Source organism: Enoplosus armatus, chromosome 17 (genome assembly GCF_043641665.1).
Source record: "Enoplosus armatus isolate fEnoArm2 chromosome 17, fEnoArm2.hap1, whole genome shotgun sequence".
Taxonomy (NCBI): Eukaryota; Metazoa; Chordata; class Actinopteri; order Centrarchiformes; family Enoplosidae; genus Enoplosus; species Enoplosus armatus.
In genome coordinates, this window is record NC_092196.1 from 8153715 (window position 1) to 8181063 (window position 27349).

Consider the following 27349-nt stretch of genomic DNA (forward strand, 5'->3'; position numbering starts at 1 on the left):
CATTTTCTCCCCGCCCCCCCAACCCCTGCACCAGGGGCATTAGTGGGGGTCCCAGGGTGTGTTAGTGTGTGTGAGAGTGTGTGTGTTGGGAGGTTTCGGCATGGAAGCAGTGGCACTGTATACGTTTCGTGCCACAGAGGGCGATGAACTCAGTTTCAACAAGGGAGACTTGCTCAAGGTAAGAGAAAGAATTGTTTTTTCTTTCTTTTTTATCTATCTATCTATCTATCTATCTATCTATCTATCTATCTATCTATCTATCTATACATACATACAGAAGGTGTTAGCTGTACTTCTAGACCAGAACAGAGTAGTGGACCAACAGATGAACCACCTCTCTCCTTCTCTCTCTCTCTCTCTGCCTCCGCTGTGATAATTACAACAATTGTAACTTTAGCGTCTCCAGCGTCTTGACAGTCTGTATCCAGGTGCTGCTGTTGCTGACTAAAGAAAGAGCAGCATGAGTATCCAGCCTATAGATGGCTTGAACCTATGTTGAAGGTTACAAACATTAAAAGATTTTTGATTGAGAAAGGGATTGGTGGCTGTAAACACTGCGCAGGATTATTTTATTTAAACTTCCACACTTTAACAAGTGGTTGTATTTTGGGAAATACACTTACTCCCCCTTTTTGCTGATGAGAAGATGGATACCACTCTCATGTTTGTACGCTAAATATGTAGACAGAGCCAGCAGTCGGCTAGCTTAGCTTAGCATAAAGACTGGAAACATAAGGAAACAGCTAGCCTGGCTCTATCTAAAGTTAGCAGAACTCACCAGTCCACCAACTGTTTCTTAGCTGGCACGTAACCCCATAACACAGCAAATTGACATCTTTACACTTAAGGCTAGCTGTTTAGCCCTTGTTTCCAGTCTTTATGCTAAGTTAAGCTAACCGACTGCTGGCTATAGCATTATATTTAGCCAACAGACTTGACAGTGGTATCCATCTTCTCATCTAACTCTTGGAAAAAAATAAGCGTATTTTCCAAAATGCCAAACGATTCCTTTAAACTAGTCTAATTGTTGCTTTAGGATGCAGAGCAAACATTGTCTTAAAGCTACAGCTGTTGTATTTTTCTGATAGACAGCAGAGCAAATGCAGTGCTGAGCTAGTCCCTGCACAGCTGGAAATTACTGAAGTAGAAAATTGTCCGTCTAAGACATCAGTAGTAAAGCTCAGAATTAAAGAGCAAGAGTTTCTCTCTAGTCTTACACTATGGCACCAGCTGTTCAAAGGTCACACAGTGCACGGACAAATTCATGGTAGAAGACACAGCGAGATCGATTTCTCCACTGGATTCAGCCTCGGTAGACCAGAGTGCTACTCTGCAGCAGGACAAGTTTAGTTTCAGGGGCAACTGCAACTTCCTCATGACTGGGAAAAACCCTTATGTTCTTGATCTCTTTATGACAGTGCTATGGTCACTATACTATGGTCAACATACCAAAGATCACTAGTTTGAGCCTGATCTCTGATTTCTGAAAGGCATTCTGGGAAATGTTAGACATCACTTGAGGTAGAAGTAGATGAGGGAAAACCTCATCACAAAATAACCACATGTATTTGATTATGTCGAAGGATAATAATGCCTGAGGGTGGAATTTACCTTTGAGTGTATGCAGCAGGCTGCTATATTATTCATCCCAGACAGACTCTGTTCCAATATTAGATGACACAAGAATAAAGCACCTTGTTACTTCTGCTGTCTGCAAAGACATTTTTTTTGGAGTGGCAATGTGTGACGCAACCAAAATGAGATGGCCTTTAGTTTTGCTGCCATGTCAGTGCGTTGTTACAGTAAATACATGTGATTCTCTGTTCCCTGCTGTACTTATGTGTAGATGAAGATAAAGTCTTTAAGAGTCTTTTGGTCTTATTAACTGACCAGTAAATCACGATCGAATTAGTTGTTGGCTTTGATCAGCAAACTGTGACATAATACTGTACTTCTGTTGATGGCTAGGCCAGCAGTATCAAAGTGAACTCATGCTTCATGGCCACAGTGACACATTCACTGTCACTAAAATGGGACCAATACTTAAAACACTGTTCAGTTTATGCGCCACGTTTTCTGTCCTCCCACTGGGATAAAGTGCTGTCTTGTCTCAGCCAAACAGCTCCGGTTCAGACTCGGGTCAAACAGTACTTTTAAATAATTCTTCACATTTGTTAATTCCTGCTTGCAGCACCAGATGGCCTGAGTTGTACAATATCAATATCGTAAAACTCATATAGCATTATGCAAAATGTCCATCATTTAAAAAAATCTAAATGGACAGTCACTACTCATTGGTGTTCATTTATTGTTCTTTTACCTTCAGTCCCAGAGCTGCTCCTTTACACAACTTTTTGTGCGTCGCTCTATTGGAGTACATTGTTTTGTTCATGACCTGTTGTGCAGTAGCCATGTGGAAACGTATCAATCAGGCAGACTCATAATGAAATGACTAAAAATAGCTTCGTAGTTAAATAAAAAAGTAGCTGCTCTGACATTCTGTTTAAAGCTGGAAGATAGTGCGGCCAAGTCAAACACAAGGGACACAAAAGTAGAGCACGAAAATACACGTTTCTTTTGTTCTCCGAAACTCCAACACATGAATGTCACAATTTGGATATAAATTGGATTTGGATTGTGTGACAGGCTCCTCTGTCACTGGCTCAATTATTCATCTATTATCTTCAGTAGTCTAAGAACACACCATTCTTGTAAAGTGCTAGTTTGTTTCATTTGTTCACACCAGGAAGTGAACAAATGAAACAGGCTGTCTTTCTATGAGCCTGACCGGGGCATCCAGGTGTTAAGAGTTTTGTTCAGATATTTACATTCTCGAGCAGATGTTCATGTCGGAAAAGTCATATTTTTCCTTGATGCATTTTGGGCTAATAGTATAATTGTTATTTTAAGGGTTAATTATGTAATTGTTAAATCCATTGGAAGGATCTGAGTCAGTCACAGCTGAATCAGTGGGGGTGGCCGTGGATAATTATACACATCCTAAATACAGATGAAGAGGAAAGAAAGAAATTATTGGATGGATTTGACTTTGAGTTTAGACTAATTTAGACCGTGTTTTTTTTCTCAAGAAGCAATATAAACTTTACCCAAAGACTTGTTCATCACTGTTTCACTAATAAACGGTGGAGCAGTGAAGTAAAGAAGAAGAGAAACTGATTTCATTGCAAATTCAAGAGCTGTAGATGTATCTGTAATGTACCCCTGGAAGTGGAAAAGAGAAGCAACATCAAAAAAGTGTCCTGAAAAGTGGGAAAAGGAGACGAGAGGGAGGCGATACTGTTCAATTTAAATTTTGGTTAGAAAAGTCAACGTCTGAGTGACACGGTGTCACAGTCTTGAGACAGTCCAACATGTTGTATTAAAGTGCCTAAAATATAGCAAGGGGGATTTCTTCTTATACAAATTAAATGTTGTTCGTTTGGTGCAAGCATTCAGCGCTGTGATTGAACTATGAACTGTAAATCATTCCATAGCCTGCAACACATTTTAAAATGCTCATACAAATGCTCAGTACAATAATGCAGTAAAATTAAAATAGGTGATGCATGAAATGAAGTTCCTAAAGGCAGAGTGGCCATGACAACTTTTTGGCGGAAGATGGGCAACATTTGCCAAAGGAGGTTTCCCATCATAGTTGCTAGAAGTCCTTAGTGGCAGGATGCATTTCAGTTGTACATGTTTAACTATATGTCACGTGTTGCCTGCTGTCAGACTTAAAGTCTACAGTTTAGTTTATTCAAGTTTAACTGATAAAACATAGCAGCACTGCGACAAAAACAAAAAGAAGTGATGAAGCTCAGCTCTGTGGGGGAGATAAAGAAAACATGTCACTGCAAAGCAAGCAGAGCAAACAAAACAACATCTTAAAATATCAGAATGACAAGGAGTGTCACATCTGGATTAGAATCCTAATTAAAAAAATGACTACAGGAGAGAAAAGACAGCGACAAGACCAATAAAATGAGAGAGGATGAAAGAGGTAAGCATTAAAGCAAATAAACTGGAGCACATCAGGCGACAACGTGTCTTCAACACTTCTGCTACAAAATGTATGGCTTGATGCAGTTCTGTCTGCTGTGTAATCATGACGGGCTTCATGTGGCCAACAATCTTGTGTGCTTTGGAAGTTGTGTGAGTTGAGGGTTCACACAAAGATGAGTGAAAGCCACTGTAGCAGATAATAGAAGAAGAGAGGCCTGGGCGAGGAGACTGATAAACAGTGAGCAAGAGAGAAATGATAGTGGCCTTTCACTCCATAGTAATAGTCTGCGTCATCATCATTGTGGGCAATATTTCATCTGTGTGTGTGTGTGTGTGCTCGCTCCTAGATCACCAACATGGAAGATGATCCTAACTGGTACACAGCTGAGCTCCACAACAGAAAAGGCTTTGTGCCAAAAAACTACATCAATCTGCGGCCCCACGCGTAAGTACACACACACACACACACACACACACACACACGCACACACACACACGCACACACACACACACACACACACACACACGTGCCTCTCCAACTCATCTGTAAAGCAGATGAATACACTTCACACATCCAGCACTGGTCTATCTAAACAGCTCATCAGTGAGTGTGTGCAGCTCGGGGGCGTTTTCTGCTCTGCTTTGGACATCTGCACTCCGGCATAAGGCAGCCTACCCAAAGGGACACACTCACTCACTCACTGCCTTACGTAATCACACATGATACAGCCGTGTGTGTGTGTGTGTGTGTGTGTGTGTGTGTGTGTGTTTACAGTGAAGCTGCTGGTACACCCTGTATCTCCATCAGATGGTCGTGCACCAGCTGGGTTCTACTTTTTTTGCTGTGACAAACACTAAACTGACAACACAGCCGTTGGAGCGTCTCTGGCTCGTTAATGAACACTGATGCACAGACCAGTAGGAGCTGCCTAGTTAAGTTTATGCGCACCTTAGGGAGACGTGTCGTCTGTTGGGACGTGTGTCTGTGAGTCTTTCTATTTCTCCACACTTCATCAAAGAGCCATGAAATGAGAAAAAAACCCAGAATTCTGACCCTTTGACCTCAACCAAGTGGGTCCTGTAATGTGGCCACCATGTTGGATGCGCTCTCATCACACTGCCGTTGTTGCAGAGCGCAGCTTCATGACAGCAGAACGTCATTTATGCAAACCTTGCATCCACACAAACTGCTCTACTAAGCAAGACTAATGAGCAAAAAAAAGGAAAAGAAAAATGACACTATTACTTACGCTCCACAGCTGACAGCTAAAGTCCATCATTTCGGGATTTGTTTTGCGTGCGGATGTAGCAGCATGTTTAAAAATAGCTTCACAAATGTGCTAATTTTACATTTTCTTTTTGCAACCCTCAACCTGTGTTTTCTTTCTCTGTCAGCATTGATGTGTACTGTTGTGAGCTGCTTTGCTTTTAAATTCTCACTGTTTCCACTGAAAATACAAACATCAAAAGTTATTTGATATCCAGCCAAATTATTTTCTCAACTTCGTGAGTACACGTTCACATGTGTAACACTGTATCATTGAACTCTTTCTCTCTGTCTTGCCTCCAGCTGGTTTGCCGGCCGTATATCTCGCGGCGTGGCAGAAAGCCGGCTCAGACACAGGGAGTGTGGGGCTTTTCTGGTCAGAGAGAGTGAGAGCGCCCCTGGAGAGTTCTCCATGTCCGTCAGGTAGGAGACAAAGGATCGTCCAAGGATCCATGTTTTGCACATTTTGAACTTATTGGAACTTTCGTACATTGTATTCTTGATATGTCTGAGAGTTGAAAGGTTGATTTCTATACACCATTGATCTACATCTTTTTTATTACATATTATTCTCCACATATCCTCTTAGTACGGCTACAGCTCTGTTTCTCCACAGGGATCATTCAAGTCAGCAGATCTCTGTAAACATATACTGTATGCACAGATGCACACATCCCTGCACATGCGGCGTTGCTGTCACTTATTTGTTCATTAATAACATTTTGAGTGTGTGCATGCGTGAGTGTGTGTTCATGTAGTGTTTATGTTGGTGGCAGAGGATCAGAGGAGCCGGCAGAGGAGGAGGGTTAAAGGATAAGGTGTGGGGCGGAGGGAAAGGGAGGATCTGCACCCCCTCTGGCCTGATGTGAGCTAATCCCGTCTGGCATGCCGCGGCATCTGGAGCTGCTGATGGGGCCCGATCGGTTGTCTTGTTGGGAGGATGGTGGTCATGGATGCAGCTGAGGCTTGGTGTTGTGCTCCTGGGGGCTGTGTGGATATTGGAGGTGGAGAGTTCGGATGTGTGGGGGGTCTGGAGTCTGAATTTTGGCACCTAAGGCCATAACTGGAGCTAAGGCTTGGCTCCTCTCTGGGCTGCTGCTGTGGCTGTAAGACGAACTGGCTCAAGTCAGGGGTTAAGAGTTGGATTTGTTGTCTCGTTTTTGGTTGTGACAATGTCTGGGCATGATATCTCTCTCCCAGCGGATTTGGGACAGGACTTTGGAAGCGGGAAAGGACAGGAAAAAGAAGTTGTTTGCATTAAGGCAATCGGAAGTGGAAATTAGAGGGAAGGAAGAGAAGGGAGGTGCTGTGTGTAAAACAGGTTTGCCAAGAGGGGACAGAGAGGATTTTGATGCTACTTGTTTTTTCTGGCTGTCTCTTGATGTCTCTCTGGCTGTTGTTGCTGGATGGTGTAGCAGCTTGAAAATTGGGTCAGGTGTTTGCGTGAGTGTGAGTGTGTGGTTGTGTGTGGTCGTTGTGTGCTGACAGATCCCCTGTCAGAGGAGACGTCCTGACAGCAGTAACTGTGGAAACTTCAGTCCTGGCTCAGCTCGGCACAGCTCGGTCCGGCTTTGACGTCAGTCTGTGAAATTCTGATCCGCCTTCCCAGCCACGAATGCAGCCAAAAAGGGACTTTGTTCCTCTGATAAATACAGGAAAACTGCTGGTGAAGTTAGAAATCGTGCGACGCTGTGAATGTGGTGTAAGGTTAAAATATAAATGTGCAATATTTTCATTGTAATGAACATCTCTCGCTTAAGTTTTCAATTAAAATAGCTGTGTAGCGATGTATTTTTTGATGAAGATCTGTAGTATGTTTTGTGTATTTTGTATATTTCTTTTTTAATATAATATGACAGTTTGATGATATGTTCACAAAGAGGATCAATTTCACTAACATCTATTATTACTTAGATCATTTGGTTGTCACAAAGTCAAGGAGAGGCACCATGGTTCATTCTCACAGACATGAATGTGATGTAATGTAATTCATCATGGAAGTATTTCATGGTGTTAAAGGTCTGTGTGTAGAGATGTTAGGAGCGGGTGTCACTACGACATGTTGTGGTGATAAATAATTATTGCAAGATTGTTTTGTCATAAACAGTCACCCCTATTACCTCTTTTGTGTTTTAATTTGTTCTGGTGCTGCATTTCTCAGGCTTCATTTCCAGCAATGTAAATGTAATTAACCATCAGAAAACAGTGAATGGATTATTGAACATAGCAGCCTTGTTTATCTTTCCAATGCATTAGAAATATGAGATGTGCACACTGGGGACAGGGGCCGAAAATTGTGACAATGCAACTTTCAGTTAATCTGGTAATTAACAGGATTTAAATGGTTTATTCAACCAAAGAAGTAGGATCATTTTCTCAAGCCATAAAGGAACACTTAATCCTTGACTTCAATCACCAAATTTGAAGATTCATCGTTTTCATTGGACAGTGATTGAATGTAACTTTGGTCAGAAAATAATAAACCTCATGTATTTATGCATAGGCCCATATATATATATATATATATATATATATATATATATATATATATATATATATATATATATATATTGAGCGTAAAAGAATTACTGGGACTAGTCTATAAAAATAATCCACCAATGTAGAACGCAAACTTCCCGCATGTTTCTAAAATTTCATTGGTGGTTCTGACTGGGTGACCAGTCTACATTGGAAATCATAAAAAGTCAAAAAAGCATTTTGAGGTGTGATTTAGAGATTATATTATTATATTCCACAGGCAGAATAGAGGGATCCTTGTTTAAGTGCAGTTTTGGTTCAGAATACTTTCTGGAAGGTGGTTATGAAAGAATATGTGGCTGGGGACTAGCTTCAGACTATGCCAGTGAAACTGTCCCAATGGGTTATTTAGTAGCTTATTTTTGGAAAGTGGAGCAAAGTGATGCCAACCTAGACTTTTATATAGAGAGAGACGAGGAATCCATTTTGCTTAGCTGGACTTTCACAGTTCTCTTTGACTCAGCAGCGGATTCACCCAAAGGATGTGTTTCTCAGAGTCTTCCACAGTGCTGTAATATAAGTATATATATATAATATATATATATATATAAAACAAGCGTTGAGGTACATCATGTTAAAAAGGCTTCCTGGGGTATTTTTCAGACTCCCACTCAGAAGGGACAATACTTTCACTGTTTCTCAAATGTAAAGTCGCACTTCCTTATTCATACTCTGCCACAATCACTATCAGTCCTCCCACCTACACGTAAAACTCCCAGCTGAACGTAACACTTGTAACAACTGCGCACAGTCTCTGTGAGTCACCAAAAGACACTCTGGGACATCAGCAACTGAAGCAAAGGCAGAGGGGAAAGTGAATTACAATAATTACAACACAACGGAAGGTGCAAATCACCTTTAATTATTTTAGTTGTACAGTTGTGTGGTCATTTTGTTTATCAAGGGCCTGTGTGACCTTTACTCTCTGAAACAGAACCAAATCTATTTCACTTTTCTTTCTTTCAGTCAAACTCTAAGAGCAGACGTCACTGTCTTTTTGATGGCCGGATGACTCGTCGGGTGATAGAGCTCAAGGTTGTTTCACCACAGCTCAGTCCCCTTTGTGCTTTTTAACAGCATGGTGATCAGCCCACGTGCACACACACACACACACACACACACACACACAAACACTTTGTCTTGTATCAGGTGAAGGTCATGTAGAACACAAATCATTTTCTTGGCTTTCACAGTCTGATCTCTGTGCGTTCACTCTTCTTCTTCTTCTTCCGCGAGTTCAGTCGAGGTGCTTTTCTCTGAGATTATTACTGTAAAAAAAAGAGTAACTCTTGCCCTTTCCCCCACTAGTCCACAGTGTGATGACTATAATATCACTGCCTCCCTGGCCACATCCACACTAAAGCAGATACATTTGAAACGTTGTTTGTTTTCTTGGCCTTTTGTCCACTTTAAGTCAACATTTTCAGCAAACAGTAAAAATCCTCCTCAGGACTCAAAATGCCAGTCTAACACTGTGAAAAGGGAAAGCTTGCATTGTGAACAACAAACGGCACTTTAAAGACACGTAATGTTGCCTGCATGGTGACATAATGTCAACCTGCTGGCTGAAATGGCTTGCACGTGCCCACTAAAACGGACCGAGCCGTTTGTCTGTTGTGGCATTTCAGCATGGATACAAGTGTTTCTGACGTGGCCTCAGATATCACTGACTCATGCTTCTAGTGGCTGATGGCTCATACAGCAAATGCTGAATCAGGCTGTTCATTCAGCTTCCTTGTCATCAGTCATCATTAGTCTCTTATCAGGGCCATTACTCCAAAGAGGAACCACAAAGGGGGCTAACCCTTTGGGCTGTGCTTATTCTACAAAATCTTCTTTGAGCTTTAAGGAACACACTGCGGGTTCAGCGTCCCGTGAATGTCATCACTCGGGGAGGGGGCAATTTCACACCAAGTGACTCTTGATAACCCTCAGATAAAAGTAAATTAGTTTAGTTCAGTTGGACAAATTAATGTGTGTGGAGAAAATGTGGCACCGAATTGCATGAAAGAAGTGAGTCAGTGGAGTTACGCAACACCATTTTGGAATAAATATATGGTGCTGGCAGCAATTAGCTTAATTTTCTTCAGGTTAAATCCTCTGGAAACAGCTCGCCTGGCTCTGTCCAAAGATAACAAAATGTGCCTACCAGCACTTCTAAAGCTCACTAATTAACATGTTATGTCTCGTTTGTCACCTTTGGATACAGCCGGGCTAGCTGTTTCCCCCTGTTTCCAGTCTTTGTGCTAAGCTAACCGGCTGCTGGCTTCATACTTACTGCACAAACATGAAAGTGGTATCGATCTTCTCATCTAACTCTCAGCTAGAAAGCGAATAAGCTAACTATTCCTTTAAAGTTGTTTACAAATGAATAAATAAAGGGTGCTGGAGGGTTTGGAAAGACCCCTCATGAAGACATATTTTCTAGAAAAACTATTATGTCTATTTCATTTTGTTTTATTTTTATCGCTGCTACTGTTGGAACCAAAAGAAAAGTGCATTGGTCTTTCACAGCTTACACCACAGCTCAATGGCACAGTTTAATACCAAAGGTCAGTGACCAAAACACAATTGAGAGAGACAGAGACATAAATACAGGGAGAAATAGAGGAAGGGGGGGCATAAATAGAGATGAAGAGAAACGGAGGGAAAGAGCAAGCAGCGACTGCAGATAAAATAGACAGGAATAGGAAAAGCTTACGGCGGGTGGAGTGGGGCGCCTGATTTAACTTTTTATTTCTCTCTTTTCTCATATTGACAGTGGAGCTGAAATAAGACCAGCCAGTCCTCTGGGAGATAAACCCTCCAGAGGGTGTCCTCCTTTCTTTTCTCCGTCTCTGTCTTTCATAGTTTCAAGTTTTTCTCACTTTTTTCTCACTATTCTATCCTCTATCATTTGCCTTTTCTCGCTGTCCTTCTCTTCTCTTGATCTAGTGATGTAGTGGTACCTAAAATGCTTTGTATAAACAAAAAGCAGTCGTATGTCATTAAATCATAAATGCATGATTTTGTTTATCTTAAAATAAATGTATCCTATCCTAAAGGGCCCTTATTCCTATAACTGACTTTAGTTTGAGTCTACTTACTATACTACATACTACCAACTGAAAGGAATATTTTTCGAGAGTAAGTTGAGTCGTTTGATACCACTCTCATGTCTGTACGCTAAATGTGAAGCTACAGCCAGCAGCAGGTTAGTTTAGCTTAGCACAAAAGCTAAGCTTTTGCTAAGCTTAGCAAGCTGGCTGTAGCTTCATATTGAGGTCTACTTTGCAGATAAGAGTTAAATCAATCTTCTCAACTAACTCTCAGCAAGAAAGCGAAAAAGCACATTTCACTATTCCTTTAAGAATTTACCATATACTGTTTTCACAGTGTTTGCATGATAACAAATAAAAAATATATTATTCTCAGCATGGCTAACTAGCTTACCCAAATCGCTATAGGCTGGTTTGGCAAGTCTGAACATGGAAAGTCAGCTAGGCAAGCTAAGTAAGGTAGAAAATGTTAATTTTGTAAGCTTGAACTTGTCTGCAAAAGTGCTTCAAATCATAGTAGTAACTTTTTTCCTCGCTTAAGTCATTCACCTCTGTAGCTTCAGCCTAGCTTAAGGGTTTGTTAGTCTAACGTTACTTAGCTAGAAAACCTGTGGCTCTTTCGCTCTGTCTGTTGAGATTTAACTAAACGGATTAGCTTATTTCTTTCCTTGAAGCATCTCTGGCGCTGAGAAGCTCTTATATAACTACTCAAATCTATATTTATTACAGGAATTCCTTTATTGCAGTAAGAAGTTGCCAGTTGCTGATATGGGCACCGCCTCCTGAAACTTTAACCAATGACAGCAGCTCGTGTTTGAACTCTAATATCACTTTGTCCTAATTTTCAGGCAATTGCTTCATGCTTTAAATTCATAGTGTGAGGAGCTGAAAATGATACAAGTCATACAGGGACGGTGTCTTTTTAAAAGCATTTCTGCTTTTCTACGTGTTATCAGTGTTTGTTTGGATAGATGGTTGTTTTCTTTATGATGATAACTGACTTGAGAAGAAACTCTATATCTCACTCTCTCAGGCCCATATCATTTCTGTCTGAAAGGCTTATTGAACCATCAACACACTTTCGACTAAATTGCCTCCACCAAACATCTTTTATCACTCCTCCCCTCCTTCGCTCCCTCTCAGCTCCCTCAGAGCACACACACACTCACACACTTCCTCCCTCTCTCCTCATCCATCTATCGAAACAGGTGATGGCGATGCTTTATTGATGCTGCAGGAGGAGCTGATCCTCTCACTCTCTCGCTGACATGCTTGGGTGACACACACGCTTACAAAATCACACATATGCACACACTCAGGGCCACTATGCTCATTGAGATACTGGACCCGCACACACCAACAGACACACATTGGTGGGCACATGTAAACAATGATGTAATCGGTGATTTGCTGCCGGCACATGGGCTGACACATACTCTGATAACTCCTTGACACGACCATCAGTTACTAACACACACACACACACACAGTCACAGAGTTAAACTGACAGCTGGAGGTGTCAGTGTGAAGTATTCCAGACATCTGCAGCGGTTTAGAAACTGAACAGCAGATTAGAGTAAGAGGGCTGGCAGGACGGGAGCCAGAGAGAACAGGGAAGTGAGAATAGATTGATGGAGAAAGTGGAGAGAAAGATGGACAGATGACCTTCGCGCCTCTTGAATTGTGCTGGCGCAGAGGAAAAGTTTTAAAAATAACTTCTGTCCTCATCTACAGTATCTCCCTCTCTCTCTCTCTGTTATATCTCGACATCTATTTCATTTTCTCTCTTTCAATCTTTCTGTCTTAATCTCTCTCTCTCTCTCTCTCTCTCTCTCTCGTTTCCTTTTACTTGGAAAAAGAAAATAATCTCTCCATCGCTGTGGGCCTTAATTACACTGGATCGGGGAGATGAGAGGGCACTTGGAGAGTGTGCTTTGTGTGTGTGTGTGTGTGTGTTTGTGTGATCAAGTTGAGACAGATGCTGTGCTGTTATGCACACTGGTTCTCTAATGTCTCTGGGTAATAATTAATAAAAACGTCTACATGACATCACCTAACTCTGATAAAGATGCTTCCTCTTTAAAGCATTTTCTTTCACTTTTACAAACCACTGCTGTCTAACTTAGAGTTTGTATTCACCACAATGTGATCGCTGACCTCCAGTCAGGGATCACAATGATGTAAACAACATGTAGATTGGATTTTATCGCTTTGTAGGTTTTTGTTGTGATTGTTTTCTGTAATTTTCCCACGGCTTGTCTTTAAATGTGGTCTCAAAGTGTATTCGCTTTGTTTGTGTTTAACTCCTCCAGTGAAGCAGCGTTTTGCACTGCAGAGCAAATTGAGTGTGAAGACGTGATGTTGCGGTTTAAGTGTTGCTCGATAAATATTTGAAGCGCTTCTGGTCAGCCATATGGAGACGCTGCAGGAATTTTTGGTTTGACTTTTTCTCGACCGGCACAGCTGGAGGCGTCTCTGCTGACACAGAAAAATTTAAGATTCAATATTTCAGATCGTTCATCTCAAACCATGTTTAACAGATTGGCACCCAAAATCCACTTACATTATACTATCTGTAATAAAATGCTCTCAGAGATTTTCTATCTGGAGGTTTTAGGAATTTTTGATTTTGCGTTTAACCACAGCTTTAATGCCTCTAGTTGCCTGAATTAATGGCTTGTGCAGAGTTTCAATGTAATTCCTTCATATATTAACTGGAATCAACATATTAATCAGAGATCTGGCCATTTTCTGTAAAAAAGAAATATCCTTTTTGCGCCGTGTGAAAACCAACTTGTACAAACTTGAAAACTGCCCTAGCTACGCAGCTAATCCATCACAGCAACTTTATATTTTATCTTATCGCATTGTGTGAGATTAGTTTTCATATCAGAGTTTGTGTGTGAGGCTGCATGCATTATGTTATCCTCTGCTTAATGTCAGTAAACTAGATGTGGTGAACAGGCTACAGCACAACCCAAAGTGATGTCTTGTTCCTCTTTTCCTTCCTTCTAAGTGTTTGATGTGTTTCATTCAGCATTACATTATTGTGAATCCCCTAAAGGGAAAGTCCTTGCCCTGTCTACATCCTGTCTTTAATCGCCAACCCCCAATTTGCTTTCCACAGTAGCCAAACTCTCCTTATTTTTTCTTTGTCATCCACGTTTCTATCCGGTGTGGGCACTGGCCCAGGTAACTGCTTTGTCTCGCTCAGACAAACAGCTGCACACAGCTGGTGGCAGTAGCAAAGCCCAGCCAGTAGGGTGCAGCAGATGGTGTCAGACCACGAGGGATGGTGGTGGGGCTGATAGAGATCATTCACAGGGGGACGATCACTATTTTGTGTTGCATGTGTGTGTGTGTGTGTGTGAGTCAGTGGAGGGATAGGGCTCAATCAAGAGAGGCAATGGAGACACAGTGCAGCAGATAACAAGAGGGATTGCGATAGGGAGGGAAAAGTTAGATAGAAGACAGATAATAGAGAAGAGTGAGAGCAACACTGAGGAATACAGACCCACAGGCAAAGCAAAAAGAAAAAAAAAAGATAGACAGACAGCACTGCTGTTCGCACAGAATGAGTAAATGCTCAGAGACTATAAAGGCTGGTACAGTGTCAATCCAAAAATATGTCAAAAAAAAACCTGTTACACTTGGCTTGAATTAACGTTTGCAACTAAAAAAGCACCCTATATATATATTTTTTTTACACTTCACTACAGTTTCATCATTTCTGGGAGGCTGACTGAGGTTGACAAGAGAGAAACGAGGACACACGGGGTGAAACGGAGACGGCAGAGAAAGAAGGGCAGGGTGGAGGTGTAGCTGAATGCCATCCAGTCATCAGGGAGTCAGCCCTGCTTGTTCATAGAGCTCAGCGCCTGAATAGAGAAAGGGGATTCTGGCTCAAACAAGCCGATGCTCATTTACTTTCTCTGAGCTTGGAGCAGCGCCAGTCAGTCTAGATAGAGGAGGAGATTGGTGAGGTCAAACCACAAATGCTGTAGTGTTTATTCCCATGTATAGGAAGAATCTGCTATATTTTGATAGACACCAACGCTGTTTTCCTCTACTGCATTATCATATTTTTTTTTCTCCAAATGCGGGAAAGGAGATTTTAACAATCATTAAAATAAGCCTTACACACACACACACACCTACTTCTGAGATGTGTTTAGAAATATGGGGGAGTTGTATTGACTTCCGCTGCATATTAGATGCAGTTATATAACGGCATGATCACGGTGAGATGTCCAGATTTCTAAAGATAAGCTGGCAAGTTACTAAGCAACCACCACGGAGCAGGATAGGGGAGCAGGTACGATTGCCAATGAATGCTGGCCAGACTCTTTTAATCATAACAACAAGGCATGCACTCCAACACTGTGGCTATTTTTGTTTGTGTCATTGGCTTTATTATTATCAATATTATTTTCTTTAGTTTCACTAAATAATTTTGTTCTTCTATCAACCCTCTAGAAATGTTACTAAGTCAGTGGTACAAAACAGATTCTCACAGATAAACCACAAACCTGTATAACAGTTAATTTTCTAACACTTTACACTGTGTGAAAAACGATTTAAATGGGTATTACGTTTGTTTGACATCATCTGCTTTGCACAGAATCCCTCAGACCCACAGAGCAGCACATGTAAATGTCATGGTCTGCTCTTTTAATTCCATATTGTGACTAAAAAAAGCCTCTACTGGTAATTGCCTCCATTTTCAACTACTTATATTGGTTTAGATTTTGCATCAATGCTGGTTTCTCTTTATAAATGTAGTGACTATATGCTCTCTTTTCCTCCTCTTGCATTGTTTTGTCTGTTTTAGTCCTGTCTCACCTCCTGTTTTGGCCAGGTTTTTCACAATGGACTTTCTGTTCTTAAAAACCTGAAATAAGAATAAAATAAAATACGCAATAAATGGTGACCCCAGTTTTTTTTTTTTTGGGGGGGGGGGCAAATGAGCAGGACTGAAGTGAATGCATGCCAGCACCAACAGCTGACAGCTGTGGAGTTAAAGGGGCAGCTTTGAGGACTAAAGGCCAAGACTGTTGGTACCAACCCAAAGCTGCTCCACATGTATTGTATGCAAAAAGCAATTTGTGATGTGAAGACAGAAACACTGCAGGACAGGACAGCCTGTCACTCTCCACTGATGTGATGCTAACCATTGTGAAGTTACAACAACATGCTCAAAACAGATGATACATCAAGTGCCCGTACACTTCACGCACCACTTACCGGACAGCTTCTCTACTACCTACAACTATCCACCCATATGCTGTGAAATTCAGTTTGAGAGGAAATGGCTGATGCAGAATTATATTTCATTTTACATGGTCAAAACCAGAAGCTAAAGGTTTTTGAAACAGGCTGAAACAGTTCTTGGACACCTGTAAGTCAGTAGTAGTTAAAGCCAAACATTTTACCATCTTTGATTATTGTTTGATTGGTCATGTCAACCCACAACAGATGATACATTATTCTCAGCTTCTCCCTCTGTTGGTTTTGCAGTTATGGGGACCACGTTCAGCATTTCAAGGTGCTGCAGGATCGCTGTGGTCAGTACTACGTGTGGGACGAGCTCTTCTCCTCCCTGAACGAGCTGGTGGAGTTCTACCATAGCAACAGCATCGCTAAGGAGAGGACTGTCTTTCTGAGAGACCCCGAGCACTTCGCCAGGGTGAGCAAGTGACTCTGTCTTTTTTTTATGCATTTCAACTGTCTCAATTACTGTATTACCAAAGCAGCCAAAGCAAAAGGCACAAATATCTTATCAATAGACAATTTAATCAGTAATTAAACAGGATTTGGGTGTAACTGTGACTGGTACTTACTGCACATGTACACAAAGAAAAGCTATGACTAGAAAGCTAGAAAATATAAAAAAAAAAAAAAAAAAGGCAATTAACTAATGACTAATCCTTTCAAATAAATCTTCACCAATTTCCTTTTAGACTTTCTGTATACTGTGTGTTTCTCCCTAAAATATTCTGTCGACTTATTACTGATGTGAATTTAGGTAAATTAGTTTTTCTTACTTCACATTGTTCACACTACAGATCAGCAGGAAGTCTCTTCTTGTCTAACTTCCTGAGAAATCACCTAAACCCATAGCAGTTATGTAGCACTATGAATTCAGTAATGCCAATTTCAATCTCTAAACCATTTAAAACACATCTGTTCTTGTTGTCGCCCGTCTCTGTCTTTAGATTTATAGAAGTATCTGAGACATAGTGAAGCAGCAGCATTTTGACAAAAAGTCTATTTTGTTCTTTCTGTTGTCAAATCAGCGGGTTACATACACAACACGCTGCCCAGGTGTTCATATTTCATTTCGCTGGGACTTCGAGGCAGTTTTTTTTTTTTTAATGGAGCTGACAGCTATGGGAACACTCCGTATGTTGGTGAGATTTTCTGGAGCTGTGACTTTGGCAGCAGGGTTTGACGTAGAGGTGCCGCTTGTAATGAAAGATCACAGGACTGCCGTCGGTTTGGAGCAGAACCAAATCAGTCATCTTAGGCACCGAGCCAGAGGGAGTGAGCACCGCAGCGCAAAGGAAAACTGATTTAAGAGGCAATTATTTCCATCAGTCGTGATTAAGTTGCTACGTATCAAGTTTGGACAGAACATTTCTTCAGTATGTTGTGTTTACCCCAGCTTCCCTTTGAGGTTCTTACTCTCACACCTTTTTTAAGCTATTCCTGTTTTTAATTTACTTTTTTTTGTAAGGTGACATAAGTAGTTGCATTACACGCTCCATACATATTAACATGCCCATTAACTATCTAAAAAACATTGTAAGTACACAATAATGCTGTGGTAGGACAACTATGTTTGCCCAAAGGCGTTCACAATTCACAATAATTTGAGCGAGGTTTAGTGAGAGAAAAAGTAAATGACAGGTGGTTCCCATGATGGTGCCACTGTGGGAGAAGCCGTTGTTGGTGCCATTGTGAAGTCATTATGCCGACAGGATCACATTGCGTGTTAAATATTCCTGGGAGTGGCGGTCGAGCCGCGCCCCGCAGGCGAAACCCGGTCTCTGTGTGATCCACAGCGACCCTGACAGGACAGCACGCTCGTATCACTGTTAACACCAGCCGCGTGCTAATACTCATCACATCATGTTCACTTCTGAAGCCCGGCACCTGAGAACAGACCGCCGTTCAGTCATTAGGGAGCTGAGCGCGCGGCGTCGATCGCTGAGAGCATGTCACATGTGAAGTGATATTAGGATAAGAAAAAGCTGCCACATGGAGAGCATGTTTGATTTATAAAAATAGGCAGAGTCCAACACTTTGGTCCAGACTGAAATATCTCAGCAGACGTTCACGGTCCCCAGAGGATGAATCCTAAAATCTCTGGTGACCCTCTGACTTTTCCTTTAGTGACACCACAACGTGAAACACCTGAACAAACTACTGGATGGACCGTTCTCCTTTCACTAAAGAGGAACACCGGCCACTTAAAAACATTATAAATATTAACAGAAGAGACGCCGGTTACTGCTAATACCATCGATGAAAAAGGTCATCAATGGCCACACACTCTTAAATGATTTTACACACAGTGGATTTTACTTTGTGTCAAAGAGGTTTTTCTGGGGAAACAAAGGCATGCCCCTTTCAGGAGCAGCATATAATTTGAGTCACTTGGTTAATGTGAGTGCAGAATGAACATTCAAACATATAAAGCCAAGGGGTTGCCTGTGCCCCTTCACTTTTAATTTGTCCAGGGAAAGACTACTGTTCATTAGTAATCGACATGAGCGAATTGCACTTAGCTCATTTTATGCTTCCTAGCGTGCTCAAGTCAAGTTACATTCACATCACATACAAGTCATTTTACTCATTAGAGATGCATCTCTCATCACTTGTGGCTCTCATACACTAGAAAACAAGATTAATAAGGAATGTCAAAATCTCACATGACCCCTGTACTCTAGTGTGAGCCAGTTCTTCAGCTCTCCTCCAATTCAATGTCTGTTTCATGTGAATTTGGATCACATGTCAATATTTATTCATGTGAGAAGAAGAAATGTTTGTCCATGTTTTCCACACGGCAAAGGATGAAAAAAATAGCAGATCAGATTTCAAATGAAGTGTGTGGCCCTGGGTATGAAAGCATTTTAATACCCTCATTCAGAAGGCACCAGCCCAAAGCAAGTCTGAAACAGATGAGAACAACTTCCAGGCTGCAGATTGGGTGTGTTTGTAAACAGTTCCTTGACTCCCCTGGTTCATTTTGCTGGAAAATCAAACCTTGCACTCAACTATCAGCTCACTGCAGACAGCCTGCCACAGTTGGTCTTTTTGAGGTGATCAGATAGGAAGTGAGGAGTTTAGTGGCAAATGAGTCAGTGTAGGAAATAACACACAAACACACAGGTACATACATGCTCCTGTGTCCAGAAGGTAATTTAAAACATTTCAAGCAGGTATTGGTATTCTGGCAAGGCAGAACATTGTATTTCTTTCACTTTTTGGGCCCATCTTATTTGTATTCTGCTTCTAGTCAAAAGCTTGGAGCCGAATGACTGCAGTAAAACATGTCTCTATAAAACCAATATAAATATATAAAATGCATTACAATGAGTACTCTCATGCATTTTAAAGAACACATGAAATAAATCAATGGATGTACAGATGAATGTACAGAGTAAAAATATATATAGAATAAATATATATAGCACATCTTCAGCACAAACAGCTCTTGAAGAAAATCTGATTGGTTGAGATGTGTTCAGTACGTGAGCCTGTCTGACTCTCGGGTTCTTTTGAAGATGATCCACATTTATTGATCTTTGTGATGTGCGAGCTTTACTTCAATAAATCTGGTCCTTCAGATGCACGGAGCTCTTCTCAGCCCTCCCTTCATTTACTGAAGTGGAATGGAGTAAAGCGTGGTGTTGAAGTCAGCAGGATTTTGGGCATTTCACCAACTTTTTTCTCATTAAAACTTAATTTCAGAACTCAGGTGGCATTATTGCTGTAAAACGGGATGGTTTTTCTCATAATCTTCATTTACTCCGAGACGGTTTGCTGAGCAGTCAGACTGCTGCAGTATTTCACCTGGTGGAGCCGGAGACTTTCAGATGAGGGTGACAGGTTTTGATCCTATAAATAGGCTTTTTGTTTCACAAAGCAGCTCCTCACAAATTTAGTTCTCGTTTAGTAACATCCTGCCTCCCACCCAAACAGTTTCATGCACGTTCTGAATCACTGGGGATGTTTCACAGCCCTCCAAACAAATGCAACTGAAGCAGGTGCAAGTTAGGAATTTACCTTCAGGGCATTATGATGGTAGTTAAACAGAAGATAACGACAGCCGTCCAATGGGAGGATGAAAAACTGTCTGACCTAAATACTGTTACAATCTGAATAGCATGAAAACAACAGCAGGTCTTTCTGAGCATTTTGGTTTTCTAGTATTCATACAGTAGTTTACGTAGCTGCACCACCTACATCCGGCTGTCTTCTGCTCTCGACTGAGGGGCTGGTGGCATGACCTCCGCATAATAATAATAATGCTAATTCATATCATTCTGTCACCATCCAAATCCACTGGATCTGTCGGTCTGCCATGACGTTTAACAGACTCACACTAACACTGGATGAAGAACTCAGACAGATGCTGCTTTCTTTTCCTGTTTTATAGGCATTTAATGCCGCTATAAAACAGATTTAAGACCATAACACAATGTTTACGCTTGTTAATTTCATATATTCATAAATATTCCATTTATTTTCTCCATTACATTTTATTGTGGTGACGTAGCAAGTTAATTTGCTCTGTGTTCTATATATTGATAATATTTTTAAATGGCTGATGTTTAGTCTTCCATGAAGGGAGAGCGGTACTCAGCCACCTCCACCCACGACTTCACAGCTGCTCCTGCGATTCATGCACTGTAATCGTGTATTCACAAGCCTGCATCTAATCTTTATGCTGCTATTGCTCTTATTACAATAATAACAGTCAACATTGAATATGCTGGAAAGTATGTTTTAAATGTCCTTCAATGCAATTTACTTTACAGTTACAAAGTGCTGTAAAATGAAAACAAAGCACATACATCATCAGTAATAAGACGCCCAACATGTTAAGAAATGAATTACGTAAAATAATTACAGCGCTGCTGTTCAGGTTCGCTGCTGCCAGCAACTGCAGATTTAGATGGACTTATGCATCTTGATTAGCTTCTTTTTATTTAATGTTATTTAATTTTATATCCTATATTTTATGATATTTTATCATCCCATGATGTGATAAGTCCCAGGTCAATCCCTTATGCAGAACAAATTACTCTCTTTATATTGTGTACTGTAATACTATTACATCAGGAGTATGCTTAATAAGGTTCATCGGGGCAGTATACAATACTTAGTCTATGATGTTCTGCCTCAGGTCACCTTACTGTTCTGTATTAACATCTAATAAGGGTTGCGTGCCAGTTGGGCCTTGTTTACATATATGACTGTCCAGTCCTAAAACATGTATTGTGTGTCCATTATTGGAGTTACAAATATTGTAAGCTGAAATTTGCCAACCGACAAACCCAAGATACTGAAAAAAGATGCATCAACACGTTATACAACTTTCATCCATATATCTCAGCAGTTCATCTTGTACAAAGCTATATCTGTGACTGATTCTGAGAAAGAAGAAGTGCTGGAGAGATGTTTTCAAAAACGACAGATCAACCACCAATTACTTTGTCACAACCTACTCTTAATTCTCATATTGGCTTCAAGATGTGCTGTATGCCAAAAAGAAATCAGACCTGCAAACCTTAGTGACCACTGTAAGATTACCATATTATTGACTTATTTAGAGAAAAAGAGCAGCATTATAACTGTCTTACTGCGATAGTTTGGGTCAAGATATGCAGGTGTCGTTATGGAACCTGTGGATTTGTCTATTAATGGCAAAAAATAAACGTTTTGTATCAGATAGGAGTCACTTTCTGTTGGTCATGTACAGTATTCTTGTATCATTCCAACATTGGCACACTGGCTGTGACTTTTCTTGTACTGTAGGTCACCGTGTTGCTCTGTCATGGCCTTGAGATAACATGTATCTGCATCACAACATGCCCCATAGCTGAGGGTGGCGTGCAGAAGATGCTGTGTTTACCTACATGGCGATGTAGCCTTAGAAAAACATCTGTCATTTCACATCAGATCACAGCAGCTTAGTCATACCTTCATGTCTGGAGCCTTGTTTACTCTGCAACGGTTTTAATCAGAGTTTTGTGGGTTAAATTGTACATTCGTCTACTTTAACAATACAATTATTTGGCTAAAAGAAATTTAGCTTGGATCCAAACCGTCTTTTTGACTGTCGTTTTATATACAATCACAGTCAGCTGGTCTTCGTATCTTTGGGGCTTCGTCTTGGCCTTCGGCGTCAACAAAGCTCCAACGCCCACTGAGTCTCTCACTGAGTGTGTCTCTGCAAACCCTACAACACACTCTTGTCTCCATTTAGGTTTCGCTCAGAGAAGTGATGATGTCAGAGTGATAACAAGACAACTTTAATTGCAGGATGCAGTAAACCTTTTCTCGCCTCATACGTTATTCCTAAACTCCCGCCAAGTTATCCCGTAACTCCCCCCTGTCTTTGTAACCTTGTTATGTATGCTCTATGCGTATCTAAAATATTAATGGTATACCCGCTTCCTCAGTTACCAGCACACCATTTCATCTTCTGCTTTCACACAAGTGTTCAACACTAAAAAACACACTAGAACTAGTTCTTGTATCGCTCCCTTCAGACCTTTAGATTATTAAATGAATGCCTGAAAACAGGGTTAGAGAGAATTGTGTTAACTTCAACCCTCGCTTTAAGCTGTTTGCTCGCTGTTTGACTATTTTTTAAGTCTTTTCCTAACTGTCTCTGACACGACCACATGATCACAGTCTATTTTTCTTTCTGACTATGTGGGTCAGTTTCATAGACATAAAGTCTAAGTCTGTCGAGGACTGGCTTAATCTGAGTCCGTGCGTCTCGCTGCAGTGCTTTTCTTGTGTTATCCCTCCTATTGTGCGGTTTCCAAACTAATTCTTCCACATCAGCTCATTACGTGGCCCTAGATCGCTTCTTATCTCACCATGGCAGGATGGGAAACAATTATGTCGGGGGGTTTTTTTAACCCCCCCCCCCCCCCATATCACTAATGTCCTCGTGTCTCGAAGCTTTCTCTTCAAACAAAAAGCTGTTTCATGCAAAACTTAGAACTCTTTTTGACATCTTGTCATTTTCAAGTGGAAACAGAGGCGGTGTCAGAGGCTATTTTTTCTTCTATGTGTGTGTGTGTGTGTGCAGAGACAAATCTCATACAAATCTGTAGACCATTGATGTTACAAAGTAATTTGTTCCACTGTCAGCTCTCGCTCTGGGTCTGAGCAGGACGAGGATCACAAGGCAGTCGAGCGCAGCTGATACGGACGGACCATATTTCTCTTTTCAAGCCTTTGCTCCTCACAAGCTGGCATGGATAAATGAATGGGTTTTCCCTGTGCTGTCACACACACATGCATATAGACACACACAAAAGACGCAGGATTGCACATGCAAGCTCACAGACACCCAAGCAAATAGAGGCCTGCACACACATGCTTGCTAACACCAAAATACCAGGCACAAAGTATACGTCATGCACACACACACACACACTAACAAGAAGTCTAGACTAGATCAGCGAAACAATAAAGGATAAGTCCGTGAGGATTTTATAGATTGTGTCTGAGTCTCTTGATCGTAATCCTGCTGTCTGGTTAGAGTGTGTACCTGTCTCTGCCTGGATACCATTAAGACAAAACAGTCTGCAGCAATAAAGTCCAGAATTTCAACACAGATACCTTCACCCACACACACACACACACAAAAATACGATATTGGTATTCCTTCCAGTCTCTCCGCTCCCTCCCAGTTCATATCACATCCACTTTTCTCTGCGGGAGTGCAACTGACAGCTAAGAGGTTAGTTAAGTTCAAGATGCTCTCCTTAAAATAGCCACTTTTCTTCTGCTCCTCTTTAACTGCTTTCACTTCACGAGCCAGCAGAGATCAGAGGAGGCAGGCTATCAGGAGAGAAGAAAAACACTACTTTTGTGAACTCAAAGAAAAACGCGGCGCGACAGAAAAAGCGTAGCATCTGTCGGCTGAATTGAAGGCAGCTCACCTTGCCGTGAATCGCTGTCAAACATCACAGTTTAACAGAGTGCTGTTTTTAGTAAAAGTGTGTGTGTGTGTGTGTGTGTGTGTGTGTGTGTGTGTGTGTGTGCACTCTTATCTCACCCTCACACACGTGCATCATTCTGGCCTTATAACACCTCTCTGTCTCTGTCCACCTGTCTCTCTCTCAGTCTTACTCTATTTCTCTTTTTCTCTCTCGTGACCTCCACAAGTTACAGTTTTGTCATTCATTCTGTTTAAAGCTGCTCTGCCCTGATAACGCCCACACGTAAATAGTGAACAAAGCTTCATGTTTCATGAAAAGTGGATATATTTTTTATAAAATACACACCCTCTTTACCAGCCTACACCGCAAAGTGCTGCAGTAATCAAAACAATCTTCCTTTATTAAGATTGGCCTATTTAAACAAAATAAACTTCTGTTGTCAGGTGAGGAATAAAGGTCAAAGACAGCAAGTCCAAATGCAAAGTATATCTTTAAAGGTGACGTATGTAAGTGTGAAGCGGCGGTCACTTGTTTTTTATCAGTCTACCAGTTTGTCTAGTCTGTCTGCCAACCTGCTCACCTCACTAACTCTGCCTGCCTGTCACTGCCTGTCTGTGTGTCACTGTGTCACATGTTCGAACTTTACTTGGCATTACAGAGCTGCTGCATGTGTTTCTCTCTGTAATTCAGTCAATCAGAATTTTAGATCATATCAAACGTCCCTGAAGCTACACAAATTTTTTAGAAATATTCACAGGAGTTAGATGAGAAGATTGATACCACTCTCATGTCTTGATTTGACGTTTTGTATGGATTACATAAATATATGTTATATGTGATAACGTGTTAATTAGTGAGCTCCTGGTATGCAGATTTTGTTACCTTTGGACTGACACATGCTAGCTGTTTCCCCCTGTTTCCAGTCTTTGTGCTAAGCTAAGCCAAACATCTGCTGGCAGTAGCTTAACATGTAACGCAGAGAGTGGATTCAATCATCTCATATAACTTTCGGCAAGAAAGCGAATAACAGTATTTTGTTAAAAAGAATATTCAAATAATGAATCCAAACAGGCAATTCCTCTCATCTGCATGAAATCCATCACCTTATATCATAACTATATATAACCTAGCTGTCACATGCTCAAGTCAGTCTTGTCTACAGAATAATGCTCAGTTGACAGCTTGTACAGAGCTGTTCCACCAAACACACACACTGAGCAGCAAAGACGCTTATAACTGAGATAAATCAGTAGAAAGAATTATTATTCATCACCGAATATCTATTTTCATGTCTATATTCTTCTTCTGTCTGTGTGCTGCTGTTTTGGTCAGACCTCTCTCATCATATTAATATTTCATATGAATGGACTGACTGGTGATGGTCTGGCGAAAAAATAAATGTTACATGAAAAAGGTAAATAAAATATATTTGTACTTTAAAGGAATGAAGAATATATTGTTTATTAAACACAGCCAGTCCCTTAACCTGAACATTTTTGACCAACTATCATGCCTGTTGTTGAACGGAGAAGAACAACCATGCTGACCACCATGAATTTTTCAGTTCATTCAAGAGGGAATTTTCCAAACCAACAGAAGACGGTGCAATCCTTCAATAGAGAGAAGGCTTTTGAAGAATGCTTTGAATTCTTATTTTGAATCCATGTTTAAAACGTATCTGTGAAAAATAGTGATTCATATAATAAGAATAATATAAGAACACAGAAATATTGCTTACATTTCTAAAGACATACTATGTAAAGAAGAGTCAGTGAGGAAGAAAAAGAAACGTATAGTTGCTTATCAGTACAACAAATAAATTAAGCTGAGTTCAAACATTAGACCTCTTTTATTTACACGACCGCCTCCGAAGACAGTCTCAAATTCTGGATGTTTTTGTGACTATTCCTTTAAGTTCTTATTAAAGCCTTTGAAATTATATAATTATTATTCAGCTTCTTTTGCCAATTTGTCGCTCCATGGCCTGGTACCAGTCTGCAGCGCAGGGGATCCACTGCCCTAATGTATTACTTTTTTATTTTCCATTACGTTATGTTGCATAAAACAGAGGCCATTTTGAAGTAAGAGGTGCTCCCTTTTAAGTAAAGAGTCTGCCTGACTGCATCAAAAGTTGCGAAGCCAGTTTTTCATGAACTCTCTTCTCCCCCCCCACAGCGTCCCCATCATGCCCACGCTCTCTTCGACTTCACCCCACATCACCCGTCCCAGCTACGCTTCCTGCGTGGTGATGTCATCGAACTCATGGACTGCTCCGATTCGCTGCGCTGGAGGGGCCGTTGCCATGGACACGTGGGCTACTTCCCCCCGGAGTACGTCCAGCCCATTTACCAATGCCAATGACCTGATGTGTCAATCAAACGTGCAGCCATTCCCACGGGTTCATCAATGAGCCGTCTTGACCCCGCCCCTCACACTTCCCCACCTGCTCTGCACTTGCCTATTCATTTTTTGGAGCAGGCAACCAATGAGCTGCAACTGAACCCGCTCATTATGTAACTGACTCCTCCCATTTCCCTGTGATGCCACCTGTCAGTCACGAGCCTTGCCCAATCAGCCGCTACAGGCTCCTCAATCACAACTCCACTTCTCTTTAAACATGTAAAAAAAAAAAAAAAAAGAATTTCAGATATGGACCTAGACACTGTGGAGAACTCACATACTTATACACACACAGGTAGACAAACACACACACACACACACATACTCCCAGGCATAATCATTTATTACAGCTTATCTGCGCTGGTGCAGGATAAATAAAAGCAACACACACACACACACTCACACTCACACTAACCTGATGAAAAAAAAGTGTGTCTGGCCCATGGGAGGTTGCGGAGGAAGGGCAAGGCTTTCTCCGCTGCAGATGAGTCAGGATTCGCTCCAGTATTTTCCCACCGTTCCCACGAGGAGATCCGGTGAGCTGAGCAGAGAGACACAGAGAGTCATTGTGTTGTGAATATTTGGGCCAGACACTCTGAGGATACTGACACAGCAGATTCCCCTCTCGCTGTGCTGGTGCGTGTGTGTGTGTGTGTGTGTGTGTGTGTGTGTGTGTGTGTGTGTGTGTGGAGGGGTTTGAGTGTAAAATGTGGGTCTGAACACACGTAAACCTTTAAACGCGTATGTTTATTGTGTGCTAATGGGACAGTGAATGCATGTGTGCATGAGTTTGGGTGTGTTAGTTGGTGTGTGTGCGTGTGTGTGCGTGTGTGTGCAGCCCTGTGCTCTGTGGACCAGTAAAGGAGGTTACTGTTTAAGGTGACCAGTGAGATGAACGCAGCCCAGATGAC

At 41.3% G+C, this 27349-nt stretch overlaps 1 protein-coding gene across 1 annotated transcript; it reads left to right on the forward strand.

Annotated features, from left to right (window-relative positions):
• Nucleotides 1-26428, forward strand: grapa (GRB2 related adaptor protein a). The gene is made up of 5 exons (XM_070923377.1): nucleotides 1-178; nucleotides 4350-4447; nucleotides 5573-5692; nucleotides 16363-16531; nucleotides 26214-26428. The coding sequence occupies exons 1-5, from the start codon at nucleotides 101-103 to the stop codon at nucleotides 26397-26399; spliced, it is 651 nt and encodes a 216-aa protein (XP_070779478.1). The 5' UTR covers nucleotides 1-100; the 3' UTR covers nucleotides 26400-26428.
• Nucleotides 26429-27349: the final 921 nt, after the last annotated feature.

Coding starts and splice junctions, on each gene's coding strand:
- grapa (XM_070923377.1), top strand. CDS start 101: ATGGAAGCAGTGGCACTGTATACGTTTCGTGCCACAGAGGGCGATGAA. Junction 179..4,349: donor ACAAGGGAGACTTGCTCAAG/GTAAGAGAAAGA, acceptor GCTCGCTCCTAG/ATCACCAACATGGAAGATGA. Junction 16,532..26,213: donor ACCCCGAGCACTTCGCCAGG/GTGAGCAAGTGA, acceptor CCCCCCCCACAG/CGTCCCCATCATGCCCACGC.